This window comes from Schistocerca nitens, chromosome 2, assembly GCF_023898315.1.
Source record: "Schistocerca nitens isolate TAMUIC-IGC-003100 chromosome 2, iqSchNite1.1, whole genome shotgun sequence".
In the NCBI taxonomy this organism is placed as follows: Eukaryota; Metazoa; Arthropoda; class Insecta; order Orthoptera; family Acrididae; genus Schistocerca; species Schistocerca nitens.
This window is the reverse complement of record NC_064615.1, coordinates 631,282,516-631,305,816: the sequence shown is the minus strand read 5'-3', so window position 1 is coordinate 631,305,816 and position 23,301 is coordinate 631,282,516. Positions and strand designations below refer to the sequence as shown.

Genomic DNA, 23,301 nt, shown 5'->3' with positions numbered 1-23,301 from the left:
ATAGCTCTCGTAACTTCATACACTTACACACCCTCTTGGACAGTGCGTAAACGATCAGAATTGCAGTTTTCTGTGACAGGTTGAATGGCCACCAGTGTACATTAGTGTTGATAAAGTAAATAATGGGCTTGAACAGCGTCAGACGTTGAGTGATCACTGTGAACAACACGAGATGCCATGCACTCATGTGAGATAGCATTATCAACACCTGCAGGAGTTTTAAAGGGGCATCATAGAGTATCTCCATCTGGCCAGCTGGTCGAATCATACAGTATCCTGATTTCTAAGGCATTCGGATGTGGCAGTTGGACTGCGTGGGACATAGAGGGCAGGCACGCTCGTCGTCAACGTTCCAGTCGACCACGTCTGACCACCTCAATGGTGGATCGCCGTATTGAGCACCAAGCATATCGTAACTGCTTCACATCTGCACCTGCGATCTGAGAGCAAAATAATGTACTCTCTGCAACATTCTGTGGCATTTTGGAGAAAATGTTAGCACTAGTTGCACTTTTCTTTTTACTTTAAATCACAACTGGTTTCAGCTTGCAAGGCCATTTTCTGGTGGTGTACGTCAGGCGTCCTGAAAGGACACAGGACGACTGGCTAGTCGTTGACAATCGTCCTGTGTCCTTTCAGGACGCCTGACACATATCACCAGATAATGGCCTCTGGGTCGAAACCGTTAACGGGGTACTAAAAAAAGAATATTTAAACTGGTGCTGACTGTTTCTTCGAAGCCATTACTACAGTTGCACAATCAGTACCAAGATGTTCCGTATACTGAACAAGAAATTAATTATGTGCCATCTCACATCATTGGTCGGAGACTAGCATAGCAGCAGCCGGAATAGAAAACACCATCCCAGGCGTGCGCTGCCGTTACCGGGAAGCAGGAACTGTCGATGAATGGCGTCGCATCATGTTCAACGACGAATCGCGCTCGTTGACGAGTGTAGCGGCAACTTTGGTAGTTCCCACTCATCCAATGTTTTGGAGAGGCGCCGCTGTGTTACTACTGGTGTTATGGTAAGGGGAGCCACATGGCATGACTTCAGATCACGGCGTGCATTTTTCAACAGGACAATGCTCGTCCACGTGGTATATGTCTGCATTATGAGACAGTCCTTTGGCCGGCAAGTTTCTCAGATCTGTCTCCCATAAAACATGTGATGGACCAGCTGAGACATCAAATCCACTCCAGCGCTAGTATCCAGGATATGAAGGATCAGTTACTACAATTGTAGACCAACTTGCCTCAGGAGAAGATACAGCGGCTTTATGAAGCCATTTCCAACGATTAGGTGCATGCATCCAGGCTAGACGGGGTGCAGAGCCTTGCTTATAACTGGTCTCATACTCCCAAGTTCTTTCTAGATTTGACTCGATTTTGTAATCACCGAAATAATGTCTCATGTCCTCTCAAACGTTTAAGTTTCAATTCGTTTCTTCCTTTCCTTCTAGATGCTTCTGTCTTTTGTCAATCAGTGAACATTACTTAAAATTTGATATCTGTACTTTTCCAGTACAGTAATGTGATCAATGTATGTAAGTGTCGTAAACCAATTTTCTCTTTGAATACGTATAGTTACAAGATCTATGATCCCCAGTTGTTATTATATCGGTCAACCGTGCCGGGCATTTACTACCAGGTTTAAAGAACACGTAAGACTAACTGATAGGAACACGTCGACTATTGTGGACTGGACATCAAGTACCAGAAATCGAAAACGCTCTCTGATGCAGCATAAAGTAAAGAAAGGTAAAACGATGAATATTTTTTAAGGAAATAGTTGCTTACGATCAGATGAAGAAGCAAGCAGATAAAATTTTAAACTAACAAACAGAATTAACCAATAAAAGGTTCTCACATAATGTTACTAGGTTTCTCAAGAGATAAACGTAGGAAAGTAATGATAAGTTCGTAATTTCATCATTGGATAAGACGTATATAGACTTAGTTGTCAACGAACTTAAACGTAAATGAAGTACGTACCAACATATTGTACAACATTATATGTTATTGTTTTAAAAAGGGTTTCTATTGCTGTGTAAGAGTTTATTTAACGAAAAAGCGTTTGAATTTAACTCTTTTAATTTTTAGCACTTACTATATTGATTTAGCCTTGACTATGTTTTTTATTGTTATTTCATGCCCTCATCTCAGGGGGTTCAGGTTGGGTTGGTAGCGAACAGTATTTCGCTCTTCACCCAAAAGAGTTTAAAGCATACGAAGATGGAACAACAATCTAAAAAAATGAATTGTATAGGGTGTATCACAATTAATGGAGTAAACGCATACGGTTGCAAGTACACGACAATAATAACAAACACGTTTCAGTTGACACAGGTCCACAAACAAATCGTCTGCAAGATAATAGGGACTTTGTGGCTATCAGCCACCGCTGACCTGATTCTGTATGAACTGCATCCCATTTGGGAAATGGTAACAATAGCATACAAGATTAAGAAAAGTTACTAGAAGTACTTTGGTAGAAGTGCAGGTGTTCTGAATAAAACGAAAACAGTTACAAGACTGTACTCGCAATAAAAGTAGGCATTCAAAGTGTCGTCCTTGTACCCAGATGCAAGGCTGTACCTGTTGCCACAGTGAATTTTGAATATTTTCAAACATGCCTGGCTCATTTAGAAATTTTTGACATGCATTTAGAAGTCTATGCTCCAATTCTTCAACCGTGTGCACCGGAGTGGCATGCACTTCATCTTTAACGCAGCTCCACACATAGAAATCCATGAGGCTAACATCGCGTGATCTTGGCGGCCACGGTAAGGGTCCTTTTCGCCCAATCCATCTTTGGTCATACCGACCCGTTAGATGTCGCCACGTAAAATGTTATTGCCAAAAGAAGGGTTGCGTACACCTTTTTGCATCCACTGACAGAACGTTAGTCTAGGACCATAGTCTGCCGCACTAAGACAATGAACTCGTTGGAAGTGATACGGGTAATTTGCATTGCGATACATTTTCTCCAAACACTACAGTGGCTCATTCCAGGAATTTATGTTCTCAGTCTCCTTGTTGAGATTCCTGGGGAAAGTTCGATTGTTTCCAGCACCACATCTTTAAGCTCAGGTGTAATTAGTGCAGGCATACCTGCTCCCGCAGCATATGCAAAACTCCCAGTTTCTCGGAGGCGTTGATGCACCCCTGTAATCGTTCGAGTATCGTGGTGCCTTCGGGAAGGGTATGCTTTTTGGTACAAGCGTGCACTCCGTGCATTGCCGTTAGCACTACCGTACATGAAATGCATATCCGCGTCCTCCTCGTTACTCTAATGTTCCATGTTACCATCAACACTCATGCAACATAACCGACGTGAGTTGCACTCTGCCTGTGTACGGTACGGTCATATCCATGCTGCTTACAACTCCACATCCAGAATATGTAAACGAAAACGGACTGGTATGTGGTGTTTACAGAGAAGCAAGTTAGTAGTGGCTGGTAACCATAAAGGCGCAATTATCTCTCCTACGGTTCGTTTGTGGACCTCTGTTTACTGACATTTCTTTGCTTCTGATATCGTGTACTTTCAACTGTATGCGTTTACGCCATAAGTTATGATACACACTGTACTGTGGCCTCCAAAATCATCTGATCTAAATCCCATGAACGTATATGTTTGAGCGACATTAAGGGTGGAGTATACGCCACTCCGGTTAGCACGGTTGAAGAACTAGAGCAGGGAACTGTCAACGCTTGTCAAGAATTTCTAAATCATCCAGACGTGTTTGAATGGATTGGACATTCATTGTGGCGATGGGTACAGGCCTGCATCCGTGTACAAGGACGATATTTTGGACACTTCCTTTAACAACGAGTACAGTTATGTAACTGCTCAATAATGGTTCAAATGGCTCTAAGCACTATGGGACTTAACATCTGAGGTCATCAGCCCCTAGACTTAGAACTACTTAAATCTGACTAACCTAAGTACATCACACGCATCCATGCCCGAGGCAGGATTCGAAACTGCGACCGTAGCAGCAGCGCGGTTCCGGACTGAAGCGCCTAGAACCGCTCGGCCACAATGGCCGGCTATCTAACTGCTATCGTGATCATCCGAAACACCTGCACTTCTACCAAAGAATTTCTAATAACTTTTCTTTACGTTGCTCAGTGTTGTCACCTTTTCCCAACTGGGATAACATTTAAACAAAATCAAGTCAGTGGTGGCTGGTAACCACAACGTCGCAATTATTTCGCAAATGGTTCATTTGCAGATCTACATTTACTAAGCCTTTTTTGCCTCTAGTATCGTATACTTTCAACTGTATGTGTTTATGCCACAAATTATGGTACACCCGTTATACAGATGTTCTAAAATACATAAAACGACGATTTTCATTGTTGATATTTAACACAAAAGAAAGCACTGTAAGATATTTAAAAAGAATGGACTGCTAGAAAATCAAAATAAACGCTGTACTGTATTACATTTTATATCATTTTATGGGAGGGACCTATATTCAGTGAAAATAATGAGAAGAGGGAAGGTGGATTGGTCCTTTGGCGTAGTGAAAGTCTTTACGGAGCTATACAGGGTGTTACAAAAAGGTACGGCCAAACTTCCAGGAAACATTCCTCACACACAAATAAAGAAAATATGTTATGTGGATATGTGTTTTGAAACGCTTACTTTCCATGTTAGAGCTAGTTTTATTACTTCTCTTCAAATCGCATTAATCATGGAATGGAAACACACAGCAACAGAACATACCAGCGTGACTTCAAACGCTTTGTTACAGGAAATGTTCAAAATGTCCTCCGTTAGCGAGGATACATGCATCCACCCTCCGTCGCATGGAATCCTTGATGCGCTGATGCAGCCCTGGAGAATGGCGTATGGTATCGCAGCCGTCCACAATACGAGCACAAAGAGTCTCTACATTTGGTACCGGGGTTGCGTAGACAAGAGCTTTCAAATGCCCCCATAAACGAAAGTCAAGAGGGTTGAGGTCAGGAGAGCGTGGAGGCCATGGAATTGGTCCGCCTCTACCAATCCATCGGTCACAGAATCTGTTGTTGAGAAGCGTACGAAAACTTCGACTGAAATGTGCAGGAGCTCCATCGTGCATGAACCACATGTTGTGTCGTACTTGTAAAGGCACATGTTCTAGCAGCATAGGTAGAGTATCCCGTATGAAATCATGATAACGTGCTCCATTGAGCGTAGGTGGAAGAACATGGGGCCCCATCAAGACATCACCAACAATGCCTGCCCAAACGTTCACAGAAAATCTGTGTTGATGACGTGATTGCACAATTGCGCGCGGATTCTCGTCAGCCCACACATGTTGATTGTGAAAATTTACAATTTGATCACGCTGGAATGAAACCTCATCCGTAAAGAGAACATTTGCACTGAAATGATTGACTCATTGTTGGATGAACCATTCGCAGAAGTGTACCCGTGGAGGCCAATCAGCTGCTGATAGTGCCTGCACACGCTGTACATGGTACGGAAACAACTTGTTCTCCCGTAGCACTCTGCATACAGTGACGTGGTCAACGTTACCTTGTACAGCAGCAACATCTCTGACGCTGACATTAGGGTTATCGTCAACTGCACGAAGAATTGCCTCGTCCATTGCAGGTGTCCTCGTCGTTCTAGGTCTTCCCCAGTCGCGAATCATAGGCTGGAATGTTCCGTGCTCCCTAAGACGCCGATCAATTGCTTCGAACGTCTTCCTGTGGGGACACCTTCGTTCTGGAAATCTGTGTCGATACAAACGTGCCGCGCCACAGCTATTGCGGCGTGCTAATCCGTACATCAAATGGGCATCTGCCAATTCCGCATTTGTAAACATTGCACTGTCTGCAAAACCACGTTCATGATGAACACTAACGTGTTGATGCCACGTACTGATGTGCTTGATGTTAGTACTGTAGAGCAATGAGTCGCATGTCAACACAAGCACCGAAGTCAACACTACTTTCCTTCAATTGGGCCAACTGGCGATGAATCGAGGAAGTACAGTACATACTGACGAAACTAAAATGAGCCCTAACATGGAAATTAAGCGTTTCCGGACACATGTCCACATAACATCTTTTCTTTATTTGTGTGTGAGGAATGTTTCCTGAAAGTTTGGCCGTACCTTTTTGTAACACCTTGTATAGTTCAGGCGGGTTGAGCTGTGAGCATCAGGTATCATGTGGAAAAGACGGTTCGTAAGAAAATATGGGATTCGGGATGTTAATTACTACGATGGGCAGGCGAAGGTCAGGAGGAACGAGAACGCCACGAGGCCCTGAAAAGTGAATGGGACATGGAGAGTGAATGATAGGAATGATAGATGTTAGGGCGGATTTCGTTGTCGTGGATTGGAAGTTTGTTAAAATTGTGCTGGGGGATAGTATGGAGAATGTAAGTGTACAATGGGTGGGACGTTTTGTCACATGTGTGCCAGCGTTCCAGGATTTCTAATTAGGGGAGAAACAACCGTGTTGTTGGGAGTCAAGTTTACGTGACGCACGGAGTATACGAGGTTTTCAGTGTGGACGAGGAGGTGAGGAAATGAGATGTGCTGATAAAGAATTCTTATGGAGGTGAGCAAGAGGATTCGGGTAGGAAGGTAAAGTGCGTGTGTTCAGCGATTCAGATAGAATGTTCGTTGAGCTTATCTCGAGACGACATTCGCGTAGGTGAGACTAAATTAGATAAAGTTTTTATACATGCTTCGTATCGTGAAAGACTCAGTGCTCTTGTTCGACCTGTTAGTATAGTCTATTGCGGGCTTTCTTTTGGATGTCTAGCAGGATTCCATGTTAGTTTGCTATCAAGGGTTAATTGGAGATGGTTTAGTGTCTTAACTGGATAGGACAGACAAGCATCAAAGGAAAATCGCTGACTATGTTGCTGTTTTCTTCACTGTTGTTTCATCCCCTTCGCCTCACACAGTATAATCATTCCGCTCTTAAGCCAAACGATATGAAACGTACAGAACGACGAAAAAAATTAAAAGGTGAGATATTTACCATGATTTTAAAATTTAAGGATGAATGTAACGGAGTTATTTTATAAAAGAAATTTAATTTAACAGTTTTGAAAATTTAAAACAGGAAACTAAATGGTAAAGCGATAACAATAAGAAGATATTTAAAAACTTATGCGATATAAGAACTGTGATCTTAAAAATGAAGCACTGCACTGTCACTAAATATTAAGGAACTACCCTAAGAAAATGACCTCTTGTAGGCGAGGAAGCTGTTAGGTGTTTAGTAGGGTGGGAGGATACTGATATAAGTACAGAAAACTGATGGCCAGCATCGATCTTGACGGAGTGGATTTTGGGTAGACAGGAATGGAGAAGTACTTGAGGGTGTCGCTAAGGCCATGTTATGAAGGAGGAACAAGGGGTTGGAAAGACTGAGAGAAAAGGACTCTGGCCGCGGTGGTCTAGCGGTTCTGGCGCTGCAGTCCGGAGCCGCGGGACTGCTACGGTCGCGGGTTCGAATCCCGCCTCGGGCATGGGTGTGTGTGATGTCCTTAGCTTAGTTAGGTTTAAGTAGTTCTAAGTTCTAGGGGACTTATGACCTAAGATGTTGAGTCCCATAGTGCTCAGAGCCATTTTTTAAAAGGACTCTGATGAGATGGGAGGGGTGGGATGGCATTATAGTTGGTAGAATGGGTAAATGTCGGGACAGATTTCATTGTCTTGGATGGGAGACGGTTGAAATTTCATAGGAAGAGGATGTGGAAAGTGTTCCAGTGTAGAATTGGTGGAATGTGTCGGTATAGGCATGGTAGTACACTAGAAATGGAAAATAGAGGGGAAGAAATAGGGTTATTGATATAGGGTTTGCGTATGGTGTAGTTTGCTCTAAGATGTTCAGTGTGAGTGAGAGGAGGTGTGAATTTGACGAGATAGTAAAGGATTCATGTGGGGGAAGGGAAACAGGTGTGGAAAGCGAAGTGGAATGCATGACGTTCAAGGATTTGGAGAGACTGATAGAACTTAGAGGTAGGGGGGGGGGGGTGGATATCTATGAAACACTTGCGTAGGAGAAGATCGGTCGGACCAAGGTTTTGTAGGTGTGGAGAGGTGTAGTCTCCAAGTTCGGACAGTTAGTAGTTTCAGTCTATTGTGGGCTTCCTTTTGGATGGTTACTAGATGAGGTTCCCGCGTTAGTTGCTGGCCGATGGTTAGTCCAAAATATTTTAGTGTATGGTTAACTAGATACGATGGCTGTAAGTTCTGTGGTAGAAATCATGGAGGCGGAAGCTATCAGCGATTCTTCCTATATTTATCGCCTGGGTTGTGGAGAGATTGTTCTTGAGGAGCCATTGGGTGCACCAGGAGGCAAACTGATTGAGGTGAATTTGAAGGGATCGTCGGAATTTCTGGAGTGAAGATGGACTGGTGGAGGTAGTTTGGGCATATTAGCAGTGTAGAGGAGATAAAGGAGAAGAGAGAGAATGGAGCCTTCGGGCACACCTGTCGTGGAATGGAACGTGTTTTTAATAGTTATTATTAATAGTGGCATAGAATGGGCGATTCGATAGGAAGGATGCAATAAGGTGAACATATTTATTTGGAGTGAATAAGTATAGAGCTTGAAATGCCATATGTGTCACAGGTTTTCTCCAGGTCGAGCGATTCATATATGGCGGACTTTTGTATGTTGAGATGGACAAGCGATGATTGAGGTTCAGGAGATGGTCACCAGAGGAGAAGTTGGGACAGAAGGCGCGCTGGTGAACAGGAAGGAGGCGGTGTTGGTTCAGGTGTTGATGAAAGCATCGGTTGAAGATGGATTCATGGACTTTGCTGAACACTAAAGTGAGGCTAATGGGGTAGTAAGAGGCAGTATCAGTAGTGGGCTTGTGTGATTACGGAAATCTAGGATTTTGGAGGTTTCCCGCAGTTTAGGTTAGTAACATGTAGAGAGAATCGTATTATGAAGTACTGCAAGGACGATGAAAGAGGAGAGGGGGCATTCTCTTAGAAGTCGGTACGCGTTGCCGTCTTGATCAGGAGAAGTGATGCGGTTTTTGTAAAATAATTGTTTTATGTCGTATGCTGTGATTGTTGCATTTAAGTCTGCTTGTGGTATGACGTCCATATGATGGAAATTGGGAGCCAGGAATTGGACAGTGGTATTTGTGTGTTCATGGATTGTAGGAAACAGAGAGGAATCAAAATAAGGGTCGTCAGGAATTGTGAAGATGTCGGACACTTAGGATGCAATATGGCAGATTTACTCAGACTGTCAGATACAGGATGGTTGTTATGGAGGTGGGGGTAGTGAGGGATGGAATTATTGTCGGTGAGTCGACGGAATGCTTTCCAATAGTTGGAAGAGTTACTGGGGGTGTAGCATTGGGTATAGACATGTCTGGCGCCAGCCCGGCGCTTTTTTAGTATTTAACAAGTTCCTGGCGTGTCTCTGTCCTTTCTGGTGACGTGTGATTGTAGCCCGATCACGAGTCCAGAGCGAGGCGCCGTATACCTAACGGCATTCTCGGAGGAGGAGTATAGCTTTTGGGAGGAGGGTGAATGATGATATCGACTATGTTTTTGAGATGTAATGATTTGAGAAATAGTGCAGCATACAAGAATATATATGAAAGGTTCTATTACTGTATGTCATTAGTGCTACTAGTTTCACAGAATGTAGGTCCTGTAATAAGAAAAGATCATACACCCTACTCTGTCTTAGAAACACGACACTTTTAAAGAAAATTTTAATTTGTATTAATTCACTTAAAATAAAACACAGAAAATTTGTAAAACTGTATCTCTGGCACTAAAGAAAGGATCTGTGGTGGTAGCATCCAGCAATTTTATTTATCAAATGTCCCACCTGGTAGAGGCACGGTGTAAATTATGCGAGCAGATGACATAGGTTCAATAGCAGTTGTAAACGGCATAATAACGTGATACCGCGATCGTGGTGAATAAATAAATTTTTACAGTCCAGGCAGAAAAGTTGATTTTTTAAATTATTGTAGGACCGTGGATCCTAGTAAACAGAAAACATGTTTTGTGCTTCATCTGCACCGTAAGACGATACGTGTGCATAAATAACTACACAAAAACCTACCTCCACCGCCGAGGTGACTAAAGCACACACGTGCGGAGGTATCCTGTTAGAATCCTAATTGTGGAAGAAAATATCTTAGCCAGTATTTGGCTAACAAGTTAAGGAGAGTTGGCGGCGTAAAGTTTCTGATCGCCAGACTCTGCGCGATTCTCCTCAATTCAGTTCCAGACTTCTGTGCAGTGCCTCTTGGAGTGAGTGCGTGTGACATAGTTGATGACGATACGTCCGTCGGATGGGAAACTTAAGCCATGGAGTCCTTTTGTTGCATTGGAGACGAGTAAGCTATCTGCTGGTACTGGGCTTCACTTTCATTCTCCTCTAATCATTATGCAACGCAAACATCGCGCCACATCACAATCACGTATACTCAGCGATAAATTTAGGACAGGACTCTTATACACCGCGTGAAAAAGGTTCATCATGCGCGGAGGACCGAAATGTTTTTCAGTTGGGCGGTCGAATAATCCCTCTCGTGTCTCCGAGCCAGCATTGTATACGACCCTTTCATTTTATTTTTTCACAAAGAATTCTAGTTCTGTAAATGCAATATACTAAGTAGTATGCTATTAAATGCAATATACACTAAATAAATACTATAAATGCTTGCTAGCGCAGATAATTAAAATAAAGAGTTTGTGCTTCACTGTGCAAATGTCACTCGGTTACCTGATTCAGTTTGGCTTCTATGTCCTTCTCCTTGATGGCGCTAACGCAAATGTCTTCGACGTCATCCTTATACTTCAGCAGCGGCGCTTCCATCACGTTTCTCAGTTTGAAATCTTCTGCTTCTATGTCGAATTGGTAGGTCATGAGCTTTAAGAAATAAAAGCGATTGTCTAAATGTGACTAACCTGAAGAAGCTATTAACAGTTATAAACGAGGCATATTAATCGATATCAGATTTAGTAGACACGAATAATAATTGTCATTAGCGTCCAAAAATTAAAAGAATTGTTCTTCATTATGCCTCCACTTTGAACCCATTTACTCTATGCCGCAAGAAAATTGTGATTCTATTTTATTTGGAAATTGGATACCTTAATTTGTCATTCGACTTCTTCTTCTGTTAATTAGTGTCCACACCATTTTAGATGTGGCCTCTGTGGAACACAAGTTGTGGCGATTTAATTTTAGCTAACTTTTCGGCTGCATGCCATTCCTGTCACCGCTCTCGTCAGTCACCTCACGCAGGGAAGTAGTGTGCATCCCCCGTCTGCGGATTGTGTGAACTTTGTTCTGTTTGTGATCGTATTTTGACTGTTTGTGTAACGTGTTGTTTGAGGCAGAAGGTGGGGACCAGCCCAGTTTTTGGCTAAACGAGTGTGGGAAACCACCTAAAAACCTCACTCAAGCTGGTCGTTACACCCGCTACGGTTATTAATAAGCCACACGGATTCGACCCGGATCTGGCTTTACTTCCTGTACAACAAACTTTGCACTACACGTTACACTATATGGACACATTGGTTTGCCGTACGACAAATAAATAAAATATGGCTCCGTACGATATCTTTTTTGTTATTGACATCAGTAGCAGTGCTATTAGGACTCCAGGGCACCACTCTGCCTTGGCTTCGAATCTAGAGGTCCCGGTTTCATTTTTGCTAATATTTTTGGGTTGCTTATAAGCAGGGGAAATGACTTCACAATCCAATATGTTGCCCACTTTGCATTTAAAAGCGATATTGAACCTTTCAATACCACTGAGATGAAGTGCATCATATGACAACCCACGTCGTTCTCCCTCCTTACACCCACCTATCCTTCCCCTACTCCTCTTCTCCAGACTACCTCAATATAGTATTAAAAATAATGCGTAAAAATAGCTCCATGTTCTAATATGTACAGTAAAAATATAATTACATAAACTGTTGCTGTTCAGCACACACACACACACACACACACACACACACACACACACACAATTACTTTACTGTCCTGACAGTAAATTTCATCACTTCGTTTTCTTACTTAATATTTGTACCAAATACTCTGATGACTTGACAATAAATTTCATCTCCCTTTATTTTCATACTCCTGTAACAAATATGCCAACGTACTGTACCGCCTCATCTTCAGTATGCTTCATATCGCTCTATTGGCGTCAAATACTGTGTCTCTGTCTTTATAATATACAGTCAAGACAAAAAAAATGTATTATCGGAATGGGTCGGAAATCGGTTGATGTGATGTACATGTACAGAGAGACAGATAATTACAATTTCAGAAAATATGGAAGATTTATTCAGGAGAAAAAGCTTCATAGATTGAGCAAGCCAATAAATGACACGTTGGTCCACCTCTGGCTCCTGTGCAAGCAGTTTATTAGTATAATTGTTGGATGTCATCCTGAGGAATATCCTGCCAAATTCTGGACTATTGGCGCATTAGGTCGGCAGAATCGCTAGACAGTTGGAGGACCCTGTCCATAATGTTCCAAACGTTCTCAATTTGGAAGAGATCTGGTGATCTTGCTGACCAAGGTAGGGTTTTGGAAGCACGAAAAAATCAATAAAAACTCTCGTCATGTGTGGGCGGGTTTTATCGTGCTGGAATGTAAGCCCAGAATGACTTGCCATGAAGAGCAACAAAATGGGGCGTAGAATACCGTCGACGTACCGCTGTAGTGTGAAGGTGCCAGGATGATAACCAAAGCGGTTCCACTATGAAAAGGAATAGCAGCTCAGGCCGTCACTCTTGGGTGTCGGGCAGTGTGGCTGATTACAGTCAGGTTGGTATCCCACCACAGTCTGAGGCGTCCCCAGCCATTTCTTCGCCAGCCGTTGGGGCTCCATTCGAAGCAGGACTCATCTATGAAGACTATTCAACCCCAGTCAATGAGATTCCAGACCGAAGACTTGCCTCGACGGTTGCTAGAAAATGATGGGCTAACAATCTGACTGTCACCCACCATATGGCCTGATAACCAGGAGTGATGGTATGGGGTGCCATTTCATTTCATTGCAAGACCTCTTTGCTTGTCATCTGCGGCACCCTTATTGCACAGCAATGCGCTGACGATATCCTATGCACCCTTCTGTTGTCTTAATGGCAAGCCATCTTGAGTTTGCATTTAAGTAACATAACGCCCGTACACGGCGAGAGTTTTGTTAAAACTTATATCTTGAAGTCAATGAGGAAATGAACCGTATGTTATCGATTTGCATGTCAGAGAGAGAGCAGTTATTTCACTGTTAAACAATCTTTGGTCTCGTCGTGGCACAGTCTTTGCCTCTGCACAGTCTGGTATTTTCTTAGTTGAAGTGTGGTAGATGGACGTATTTAATAGCGCTGTGTTGACTTGTGATTGTATCTGTTAGATAAAGAGAGATTTACTGTAAAGGACAGCAAGGATGAATATATATTGGACAGCGAAAGGAACATAAATTTCCAACAATGTCATTATTTTTTGAAGAGAAGAAGTTTGAGGTAAGACTGCAGCTCTGCGCACCTAATTTGTAGAAATGATTACTGAGGGCTATTTAACTTTATTCACTTGTTCAGAGCTCAGAGAAAGACCATCCAACTTCCCTGAGTCATGCATTAACATATTAACTGATTAAGCTGTTTGGTTTTTATAGAAATTCTCTATTAACAATGTACCCTTTTTAAATCATTGTTCACTTTGTTAAGCATAGTACTGTTCAGACCAATGTTATGTCTGAAGTTCACGCAGAATTTTACTCTGTCTTTTTGAATACATACTTCATTCTAAAATCGTTGTCTTGGAATATCATTTTATTGTAATAGCTACTCTCCCCATCCCACCATTTATCATTACGCATTACCACGTTTCACCATGTGGTATGCGACAGTTGGAATATAGTTTCGAAATTTTATTTAGAAATAGAAACCTAGTTTAGTCGCTGCCTGCTTGCCATTTACTGTTGTGCTTTCGAGAAATTTGCAACAATGTTGTCAAGACGCGAGGTAAGTGGAAAACTTGATTAGGGCCAGATAACTGTTTTACTTCCACTGCGCATTTAATATAAAGACAAGTTGTTTTCAGTTGGATATCAGCTGGTGGGTACGTAGTTTTGGTAATACGCAGACTTTCATAAGTGAGAGATAGATGTGGGCTAAATTTCATACAGAAACAAATATTATGGGAAGCTTACGACGTGTAATGTTTTTTATAATAAAATTTATATGCACAGTATTTTGATTTGTTTTTTATTTTTTCCTTTCCTTTTGTTATCCATAAATTTATAAAAATGAATGCATGTGTATATGTCTGTATATATGTATGAACGAGAGGCATTCAATAAGTAATGCAATTTTTTTCTCGGCTAATTTCAGTTGAAAATTGGGGAACTGATTGTGCGATATCGTGGAATATTCCCGCTTCAGTCCCTATTGTGTCATGAAGTTCCGTTAGGTGGGGGCACTATATGAAGCCTTCAGAAAGGCATCGCAGATATTCATAAGCGCTTGCAGAATTTGTACGGAGACCCAGAAGTGAACAAAAGCACGACGAGTCGCTGGGCGAGGCGATCATCGCAACGAGGTCGCCAAACCTGTGCGGTCTCCTACGTACCGGCTGGCTGCCCACAGGTGTGACTCTTGGAGTGCTGGAAAGTGCAGACACTCAAATTCGAGGTGGTCGGCGAAGCACGTAAAAAACCTCCTGCTCATCTGGACGCCTCTGTTGGTAATGCTGAAACACTCGTCAGCTAGTTGGGATACTCAGAGGGGTATGCATGCTGGGTTCTTCGCCAATTAAGAGAATACCATAAAGAGCAACAAAAGACCATCTTGAGGGTTACGATGTCGAACCTGACAACTTCTTGTCGAACACCGTCACAGGTGATGAGACTTGGGTTGATCACTTCGAACCGGAAACCAAACGGCAATCTATGGGGTTGCGCCACATCACCTCTCCTCCAAAGAGGAAGTTGAAATCCCCACCCTCGGCCGGTAAAGTCATTTTGACGGTCTCCTGGGTCCCGGAAGGGCTGAGGGTAAGAACCACCTACCTGTGAAAGTGTCGGGGGGTGGAAGTGATAAAGAAATGTAGCCCACAATGCGCGATTTTGCAGACTTCAGTCATCCAGAATGAGAGCACTTAGGGTCTTGCAACGAACGTAACACATAACTCAAACCTTTACCAAACTTTTTCTCGCTGACAACCCACACAAAATGACGAAAGGCAAAAAGTTTATCGCCTAATACTTTTTTGTTGCTCTTGCGGAAAAACTGCCGCACCAGGCTCCACATTTTCATTTATTACTCCTTTACTACTAACTGTATTGTCCGCAGCTCGTGGTCGTGCGGTAGCGTACTCGCTTCCCGCGCCCGGGTTCCCGGTTTCGATTTCCGGCGGGGTCAGGGATTTTCTCTGCCTCGTGATGACTGGGTGTTGTGTGATGTCCTTAGGTTAGTTAGGTTTAAGTAGTTCTAAGTTCTAGGGGACTGATGACCATAGATGTTAAGTCCCATAGTGCTCAGAGCCATTTGAACCACTAACTGTATTCACGACATGTTTTGCACACAGTATGAAGAGATGGGCAGAGATGCGACGAGGAGATACTGGCGGAAGTAAACCTGTGAGGGCGGGGCAGGACTCGTGCTTGCGTAGCTCAGTTGGTAGAGCACTTGCCCGCGAAAGGCAAAGGTCCCGAGTTCGAGTCTCGGTCCGGCACAGAATTTTAATCTGCCAGGAAGTTTCATATCAGCGTACACTCCGCTGCAGAGTGAAAATCTCATTCTGGAAACAATTTATTATTGTTGCGTCATTCCAACGAAACCTTGCTCTTGTTGTAATCAACACTAAAGCAGGAATAGCTGAACAACTGTATCACCCAGCACTCATAATTTATCTGAGGAGAATGGTTATTACTAAAGGAACTGATGGCCTCATCAAGCCATATTGGTTGACCTGTTACATATTCCAAATACAATTCAGGTTATAAATTTTTACAAACAGTAATTGATATGTACTCCAAATATGCATGGGTCTCTGCTTTAACGACTAAAACTGCTACTGAGGTTGCAGATCTGTTTAGAAAAATACACAGAAAATGTAATAGGATTCCGATACATTTACAAACAAATGTAAGTAAGGAATTTTGCAATATTAATATCAAAAAGCTAATGAAATAATAAAATATCAATCGCTACTCATCGTTTTCCAACTTGGAAGCTTCACTTGCAGGGCGATTCAATGGAACTCATAAAGGAAAGATGTTAAGACATTTCACTGCCTACTGTTCTTAGAAATGGGTTGATGTGCACGATCTTGTCAATCATTACAATCACGCAAAACATAGAACAATATGAAACATGATGACGTGAAGGATAACAGCCCTTTGTCTACTGAGTATAATAATATCAAGATGACAAATCAACGAAAATCTAAATTCAAAGTCGATTATTTTGTTAGAATTAGTAAACGTACTTAGATATTCAAGAAGGATTTCACTCGAAATAGGTCTGCTATGATATTAAAAATTCGAGCAATTCAGGAGACACTCTTAAAACAACTAGATATACATCAACATATTCAGTTGAAAAAGTGATACCAAGAAAAGGAAACAAAGATTTCGTAAAATGGTTGGATTCTGATAAGACATACAATTTCTGGATTACTGTGTAACAGAGTGCATGTGTAGGGAGTGAAGCAACCGGTGCAGGCTTTACGCAACGTGTGTCTAATTTCTGCATTCAGACAGGCACAAAGCAGCACAACCTACTCCTCGTCTCCGTTTCACAAATGTATGTCCGGTTTCTACGAAATTAGGCAAGTCTAGACTTGACAAAGCTGCTGACAAAAGCATTAAACAGAGTTCCTTGTCTTCCTCTGATTCAGTTAGTTTTCATCGGAAATCGGAAATTTGTGGTAAGTTCTATGGGACCATAGTGCTAAGGTCATCGGTCCCTAGGCTTACACACTACTTAATCCAACTTAAACTAACTTACGCCAACGACAACACACACGTCCACGCCCAAGGGAGGACTCGAACCTCCGACGGGCTACCTGGCATTGCTAGTTTTCATCTATAATGTAGTAGTACAGTAATTGGCATAATGTGTGTGTGTGTGTGTGTGTGTGTGTGTGTGTGTGTGTGTCTGCGTGTGTGCTGAATAGTAACAATTTACACAATTATAGCTTTTGACTGCATATCTTCGAACTTAGCGCCATATTTATGCATCTCTTAATACTGCACTTTGAAGTGTAAAATGGTCGCCACTTGGAATGTGATGTCATTGCCCCTCCATCTAGGCAAACCGAAAATATTGCCAAAAATACCCTCGCTGGGTCGTGAAGCCAGGACCTCTAGAGCCGAACCCAGAGCTGAATGGTGCGCTGGAGTCCACAAAGGCCTGCTACTGACGTCACTGCAATAATGACGCCGCGAAGGCTTCCATGATAAATTTTATGTTCCATCAGAACTATAAGCTTAAATTATTCATGTAACAAATAAATGTTTTTTTTTTGTTATGAGCTCCCTTTAAAGTTTCTCGAAATACACTCATGCTAGTAAATTAAGTATAATTGCAGAATGTGGTTCCACATAACTTGGCATTACACAAAACTGGCGCTAACTGCTTAGGCCCATAGGGAACACACACAACACAGATCTGTAAGTCCACGGTATGGGTGATAAGTTGAGAAAAACATCCCGAAATACATGTGCTACAAAAACGTCACTGTTTCCTGCGCATGTACCCCGACATCAATATTGGGTATAATCACCATTCACACGTACATAGGCCGCACAACGGGTTGGCATACTCTTGATCAGGTGGTCGAGCAGCTGCTGGGGTATAGCCTCCCATTCTCTCACCAGTGCCTGTCGGAGCTCCTCAAGTGTCCTAGGGGTTTGAAGACGTGCAGCGATACGTCGACCGAGAGCATGCCAGACGTGCTCAATGGGGCTTAGAGCATGAGTGTATTTACTACTTATGCAGCACCGCCTGCACAAAATACAATATATTGAAACTAAATCTACAGTTAGCTCCCGATTATCTGGGTCATTGCATGGAAAACGGAAGAAAACGAATAATCCAAAATACCGCCGGCTAAAGTGGCCGTGCGGTTCTAGGCGCTGCAGTCTGGAACCACGAGACCGCTACGGTCGCAGGTTCGAATCCTGCCTCGGGCATGGATGTGTGTGATGTCCTTAGGTTAGTTAGGTTTAACTCGTTATAAGTTCTAGGGGACTAATGACCTCAGAAGTTGAGTCCCATAGTGCTCAGAGCCATTTGAACCATTTGAACCATCCAAAATACCCATATTTCTATCGAAAACTGTTATTTGAAAAGCAAGTTGCATGTTATATTTGAAAGTCCACTGCAGTACTTACGTGTGACGCACAGGGAACTGCCCATTTACTTGCAAAATTACACCTAAAACAAGTTGTATTTCGATCAGCTGCTTTCATTTCACTTTCGATAAATAACCCCACTTTTTCTGTTTATGTTTTTCATTCCACTTTTTCCCTGACGACTGTCGTCTTTTTCCGGAGAGTCAAACATGGGTGAAGTCAAACAAATTTTATCCTACGTAGTCTAACGTCAGATCAACGACGCATTTGACAGCCTCGGTTTGTGTACTACTGGGTTCCTCGTCCTCGCTCTCTTCCTCTACGGAACATATTAGGGTTATTGAAAAAGTAACAAGCTGGTAGCTGTAAAATGAAAATCACTACAGGGATTGTAACGCTACTGCCTTCGGAAGAAAGTGTGGCGCACACCCACGTGACGACAGAGTGAGCTTGTGTACATGTCGACCGTTCACTGCACTCAGTAGCGCGGAAACAGAGAAATGGAGCCGTCAAAAGAAGAACAGAGGCGTTTTGTGCGTTTCCTGATGGCGGAAGGAGTGCGGGTAGCGGAAATTAATCAGAGAACGGCACAAGTGTCCATACAATTCTCACTCTAAATCCGACTTTTGGGACAATGGTTGCTACCGTTACTCGTCGGTCTTCAATAACGAGGGCATCCAACTGCTGGATAATGGTATCGGTAATGCGGCGTCGGATTCCAGTCGTGCATCACGAGTCAACGATATCCGTCCTTCCGCGAATCGCTTGTGCCACGCCTTTGCTCTTGCAACGGACAAGCAGTGCTCTTCGTGTGCTTGTGCCATTCTTCGGTGAATTTCCGTTCCCCGGACTCCTTCTGCTGTCAGGAAACATACTACAGCTATTTTATCTTCTTTTGAAGCGTTAATTTATCTATTTGCAGCACTACTGAGTGCAGTGGACGGCGGACGCGTTCACGTGCTCCGGAGCCCAGGAGAAATACGGGCATCGCAACGAACTTGTGACGTCACGCTATTCGGCTTGTCCGCCACACTTCGCGAACGCTCGACTGTGTGCAGGGCCCATGGGAAATCAGTATGCAATCTAAAAGATACCCACGAAAGGTCGTAACTCTGTCGTGCGCTGTCGAGAGTTTTCATGTACTTAAACGCGCAGTCAAGGATCTACTGTGTCACGTGTTGTGACGTACACGCCACGGCCTGTCTGTACCTCAGGCCTCGACGAACTCGCTCGATCGTCAGTTGGACGTGCGCCCGTGTCGCTCTAGTGGCGAGTTTGGGGCCTCAGCGCTCTCATAAGGACCACAGCTTCTTCTGTAGGCTACGACATTACAATCCCTTCAGCTGTTTTCATTTTAGACTCCGGCTCGTTTCTTTCTGAACGACTCTAATATCTTGTTCACAATATGCGCATAGCTTCTCAAATCCCGGTTGGTAGACATCGCTGTCTAACCACTCGCAGATTTTTTCGTTATGTACTGCTTAACAACAAGAAATTTAAATTGTAAACGAAAATGTCAGTCTTAATTATAACTTCGGTTTTTTCTTTATTTCTTTTTTTTTTTTTTTTTTTAAATCGTTGAACTGTTCACGGATAATAAGCAGTCGCATAACACGCACCCAGATTATAGGGAAGTTGTTGCATTTCGAAAAGTAAAAGAGTTGGGTGTAGAATAATAACAGCTACCAATCACAATAGGCGGTGATTTTCTTTAACATAGGCCGTTTTCGGGCTTGTGCCTACCTTCAGGTGGTTTACGTTCATGCACATGCTCAGTGTAGGAGATCACTTAAACAGTGATCAAGTACAATATGATGATAATTAAACACAAATGAAACACTGGGTAATCGACATGTGTTGTAAAATATTATAGTACTTACATATAGCTGGTTTATCCATATTGTTTTCGGATAACATTTGTCACATTTTTTTTACAAAAATATGTAGTCTTTTACACGTTAGCCGTATATTAGTCACCATGCTAATTATCAGTGTTTTCATATTGTGTGTTTGATAAAGTAGTTGCACTTTAGGTGTTAATAAGTCCAGAAGCACATGCACTCACAACATCCAATGTGTTTACATTGGTAAACGGGTTATGGTCAAAGAGCGTAAGTCAAAGAAGTACAGAGATGTTACATATACAGAAACATAACATATATTACAAATTACGAAAATGAAACTGTTACATGATTGTGGAACCACACTGTCATTTATAATATATTGTATGGTTGCTGGCAAATTATACAAGGTTAAATAGACATTTTTTTTGTAATTGATGGTTATGAGAGGGCCATGAGTTACAGTTGCTGATTCTTGAAATATTTCTCAAAGATATAATATGAAAGCTCCAATAATTAGTATAACGATTAATATACATTTAACGTGTAAAAAACGAAATGTTTTCTAAAAAAATATGACAAATGCTGTATGAAAATGATATAGATGCACCAGCTATATGAAAGTAGCACGATATTTTACAATAAACACAGCTTATCCACCTCCAAATGTTCCAGTTGTGTTTATTTAGTCATCATTATATTACTTTTGATGTAAACAGTGACCTTCAGCAGTGAGTCAGGAATGTAAACTACTTGGAGATAGGCATAAGCGCGAAACCGGTCGTGTGTTAAATAATGTCATCTTCTATTGTGACCGGTTGCGGTTATTATTCCACCCCCAATAAAGGAATGGTCAAGGGGTTCAGCTGCATCCGTTCATGATGAAATACAAAATGGTTCAAATGGCTCCGAGCACTATGGGACTTAATATCGGAGGTCATCAGTCCCCTAGAACTTAGAACTACTGAAACCTAACTAACCTAAGGACATCACACACATCCATGCCCGAGGCAGGATTCGAACCTGCGACCGTAGCGGTCGGGCGGTTCCAGATTGAAGCGCCTAGAACCCCTCGGCCACAAGGCCTGCGATGAAATACATTTAAAACTAATAAATACCTTAGACAGTCTTTGCCAGTGTCGGTCTTTCATGGCTTTGTTCGCCATGAGCTCCAGCAGTGGAATGGACTCGTTGAAGTCATCGATCTTTTGCTTCAGGTCAAGGAAAGCGGGCCAGTCCTTCATTGCCTTCGGGAGCTTGCGACAGCGGCTTTGGAAGTCGGTGATTTCGGTGATGATGGCCTCGATGTCGACGTCTGACCAGAGGAGTTCGAAGTAGCCGTCCACGGACTTCATGACCTGCAAGTAGAGGCCGTACAGCTTGCCGAGGAGGTTGAGCTGCTTCTTGCGGTTGTGCAGGATGGGGTAGTCGTTGACGGGCAGGCCGAAGAGGCGCTCTCCGTCGCTGAAGCGCTCGAAGCGCTCCCACAGGTCGTCGAAGCGCGCCTGGAAGAGGCGCGACCGGTCGCTGGCTTCGCGCGCCGCCAGCCCGGGCACCATAGGCCCGTTCGCGTCGAAGTCCACGTCGAAGTCGCACACCTGCAACCACAGCCACGCCGCTGCTAAACTCTCTCACCTCACATGTAATTTCTTTGATTACTTATTTGCCGCTTTCTTTCTGTCTGTTGTCTATATTCTAAAATAATTAAGCTGTATACGGAGTGATTCTCATTAACGTTTAACAAACCCCAAAGCGACGTAGATCACGCTGAGACAAGTAATTTAACATAAGACTCATGGGGTCGCAAATGTCGGAAAATATCCGAAAGGTGGATGACGAATGTTGAACACGTGATGTTACCAGATGACGTACCCGCTGCACGTGCAGCGGTTGGGCTCGTCGAGTCTAACCTCGCGGGTAGGGGGTAGTACTACTTATTGCTCCGCTAAGCTATTTTTTCTTTAAAATACCTTTTTGTAATCGTGATCTGCTGTAAACGCAGAAGTTACAAAATTATTGTCCTCGCTGTAACCAATCAAAAGCCATTCTTATTTTGTGTTTCTTTCCTTCTTCCCTTATTTTCCTATTTACACACTTTATTTAGTAAACAAAACGTAGGTCATTTACAAGTACAGATGCAATTCGTAACTTATACTCACTTGTCACGCAGTACACTAGTTTTTTACTGTATTGTACTTTGCAATAAACCAGCGGGGACGGCGATGATGATGACGATGTTTGGTTTGTGGAGCGCTCAACTGCGCGGTTATCAGCGCCCGTACAGATTTCCAACCTTTGCTCTGTCCAAACTCGCCACTTTCAGGAATGATGAAGAAATGATGAGGACAACACAAACACCCAGTCATCTCAAGGCAGGTGAAAATCCCTGACCCCGCCGGGAATCGAACCCGCGACCCCGTGCTCGGGAAGCGAGAACGCGACCGCGAGACCACCAGCTGCGGACTAGGGGACCGCGAGACGCGTAAATGAAATAATAAATATTATCTCAATACAAACACTTCATTGTTCAGCCACAGAAAATAGTACTTCCTGGCACACACACGATTCGAACCCTGAGCCCCATTTAACAGCTTCCGCCTCGTTTCTTTTTGAATGACCCTAATATTATCAGCATGTGATCGACTGGAGCATGCAACACATATGATCATCAGACTAATCCTAGCTATAATCCGTTCATCATAAGAATAAACCTGATGTAAACAAACACAAACGTGATGATTGGTCAGAAACCGCAGCATACGAACACTGGTGTTGTTACGCTCTTGGAAGTAGGTTCTATTTATGTATTAGATATCTTATTACTAAGTTACGTTAAATGAAACTTTAAGGTATTCAAATGTATTAACAGCCATCAACGTTTTTCTTAATCACGCTTTAGCTACGTAGTTTTTATTTCAAAAATCGCATGCAGTCACAGCCTCTACAGCGTTGTGCTCTGATTGTCGCGCTGTTAATGCGCGGTATAAAAATGACTGAGGCTGCTTTCTGTTCCGTAGCGAAACTCGCGCGTGGAACACAGCAGTTAAAAAAAGTGCCGAGAAATAGGCTGTTCCTAATGTTTTTCATAAATTTACGGAGGTAATCAGCTTTGAAGTTTTCCCTG

At 42.8% G+C, this 23,301-nt stretch overlaps 1 protein-coding gene across 1 annotated transcript in view; it reads right to left on the bottom strand.

The window, feature by feature from the left end:
• LOC126235215 (dynein axonemal heavy chain 8-like) overlaps positions 1-23,301 on the bottom strand; it is a 570,318-nt gene that overhangs the window by 297,173 nt on the left and 249,844 nt on the right. The window contains exons 20-21 of the mRNA XM_049943945.1: positions 21,296-21,775; positions 10,736-10,882 (exon numbers count right to left, since the gene is read on the bottom strand). Of these exons, the coding sequence (XP_049799902.1) occupies positions 10,736-10,882; positions 21,296-21,775 (627 nt within the window). The remainder of the gene's footprint in view (positions 1-10,735; positions 10,883-21,295; positions 21,776-23,301) is intronic.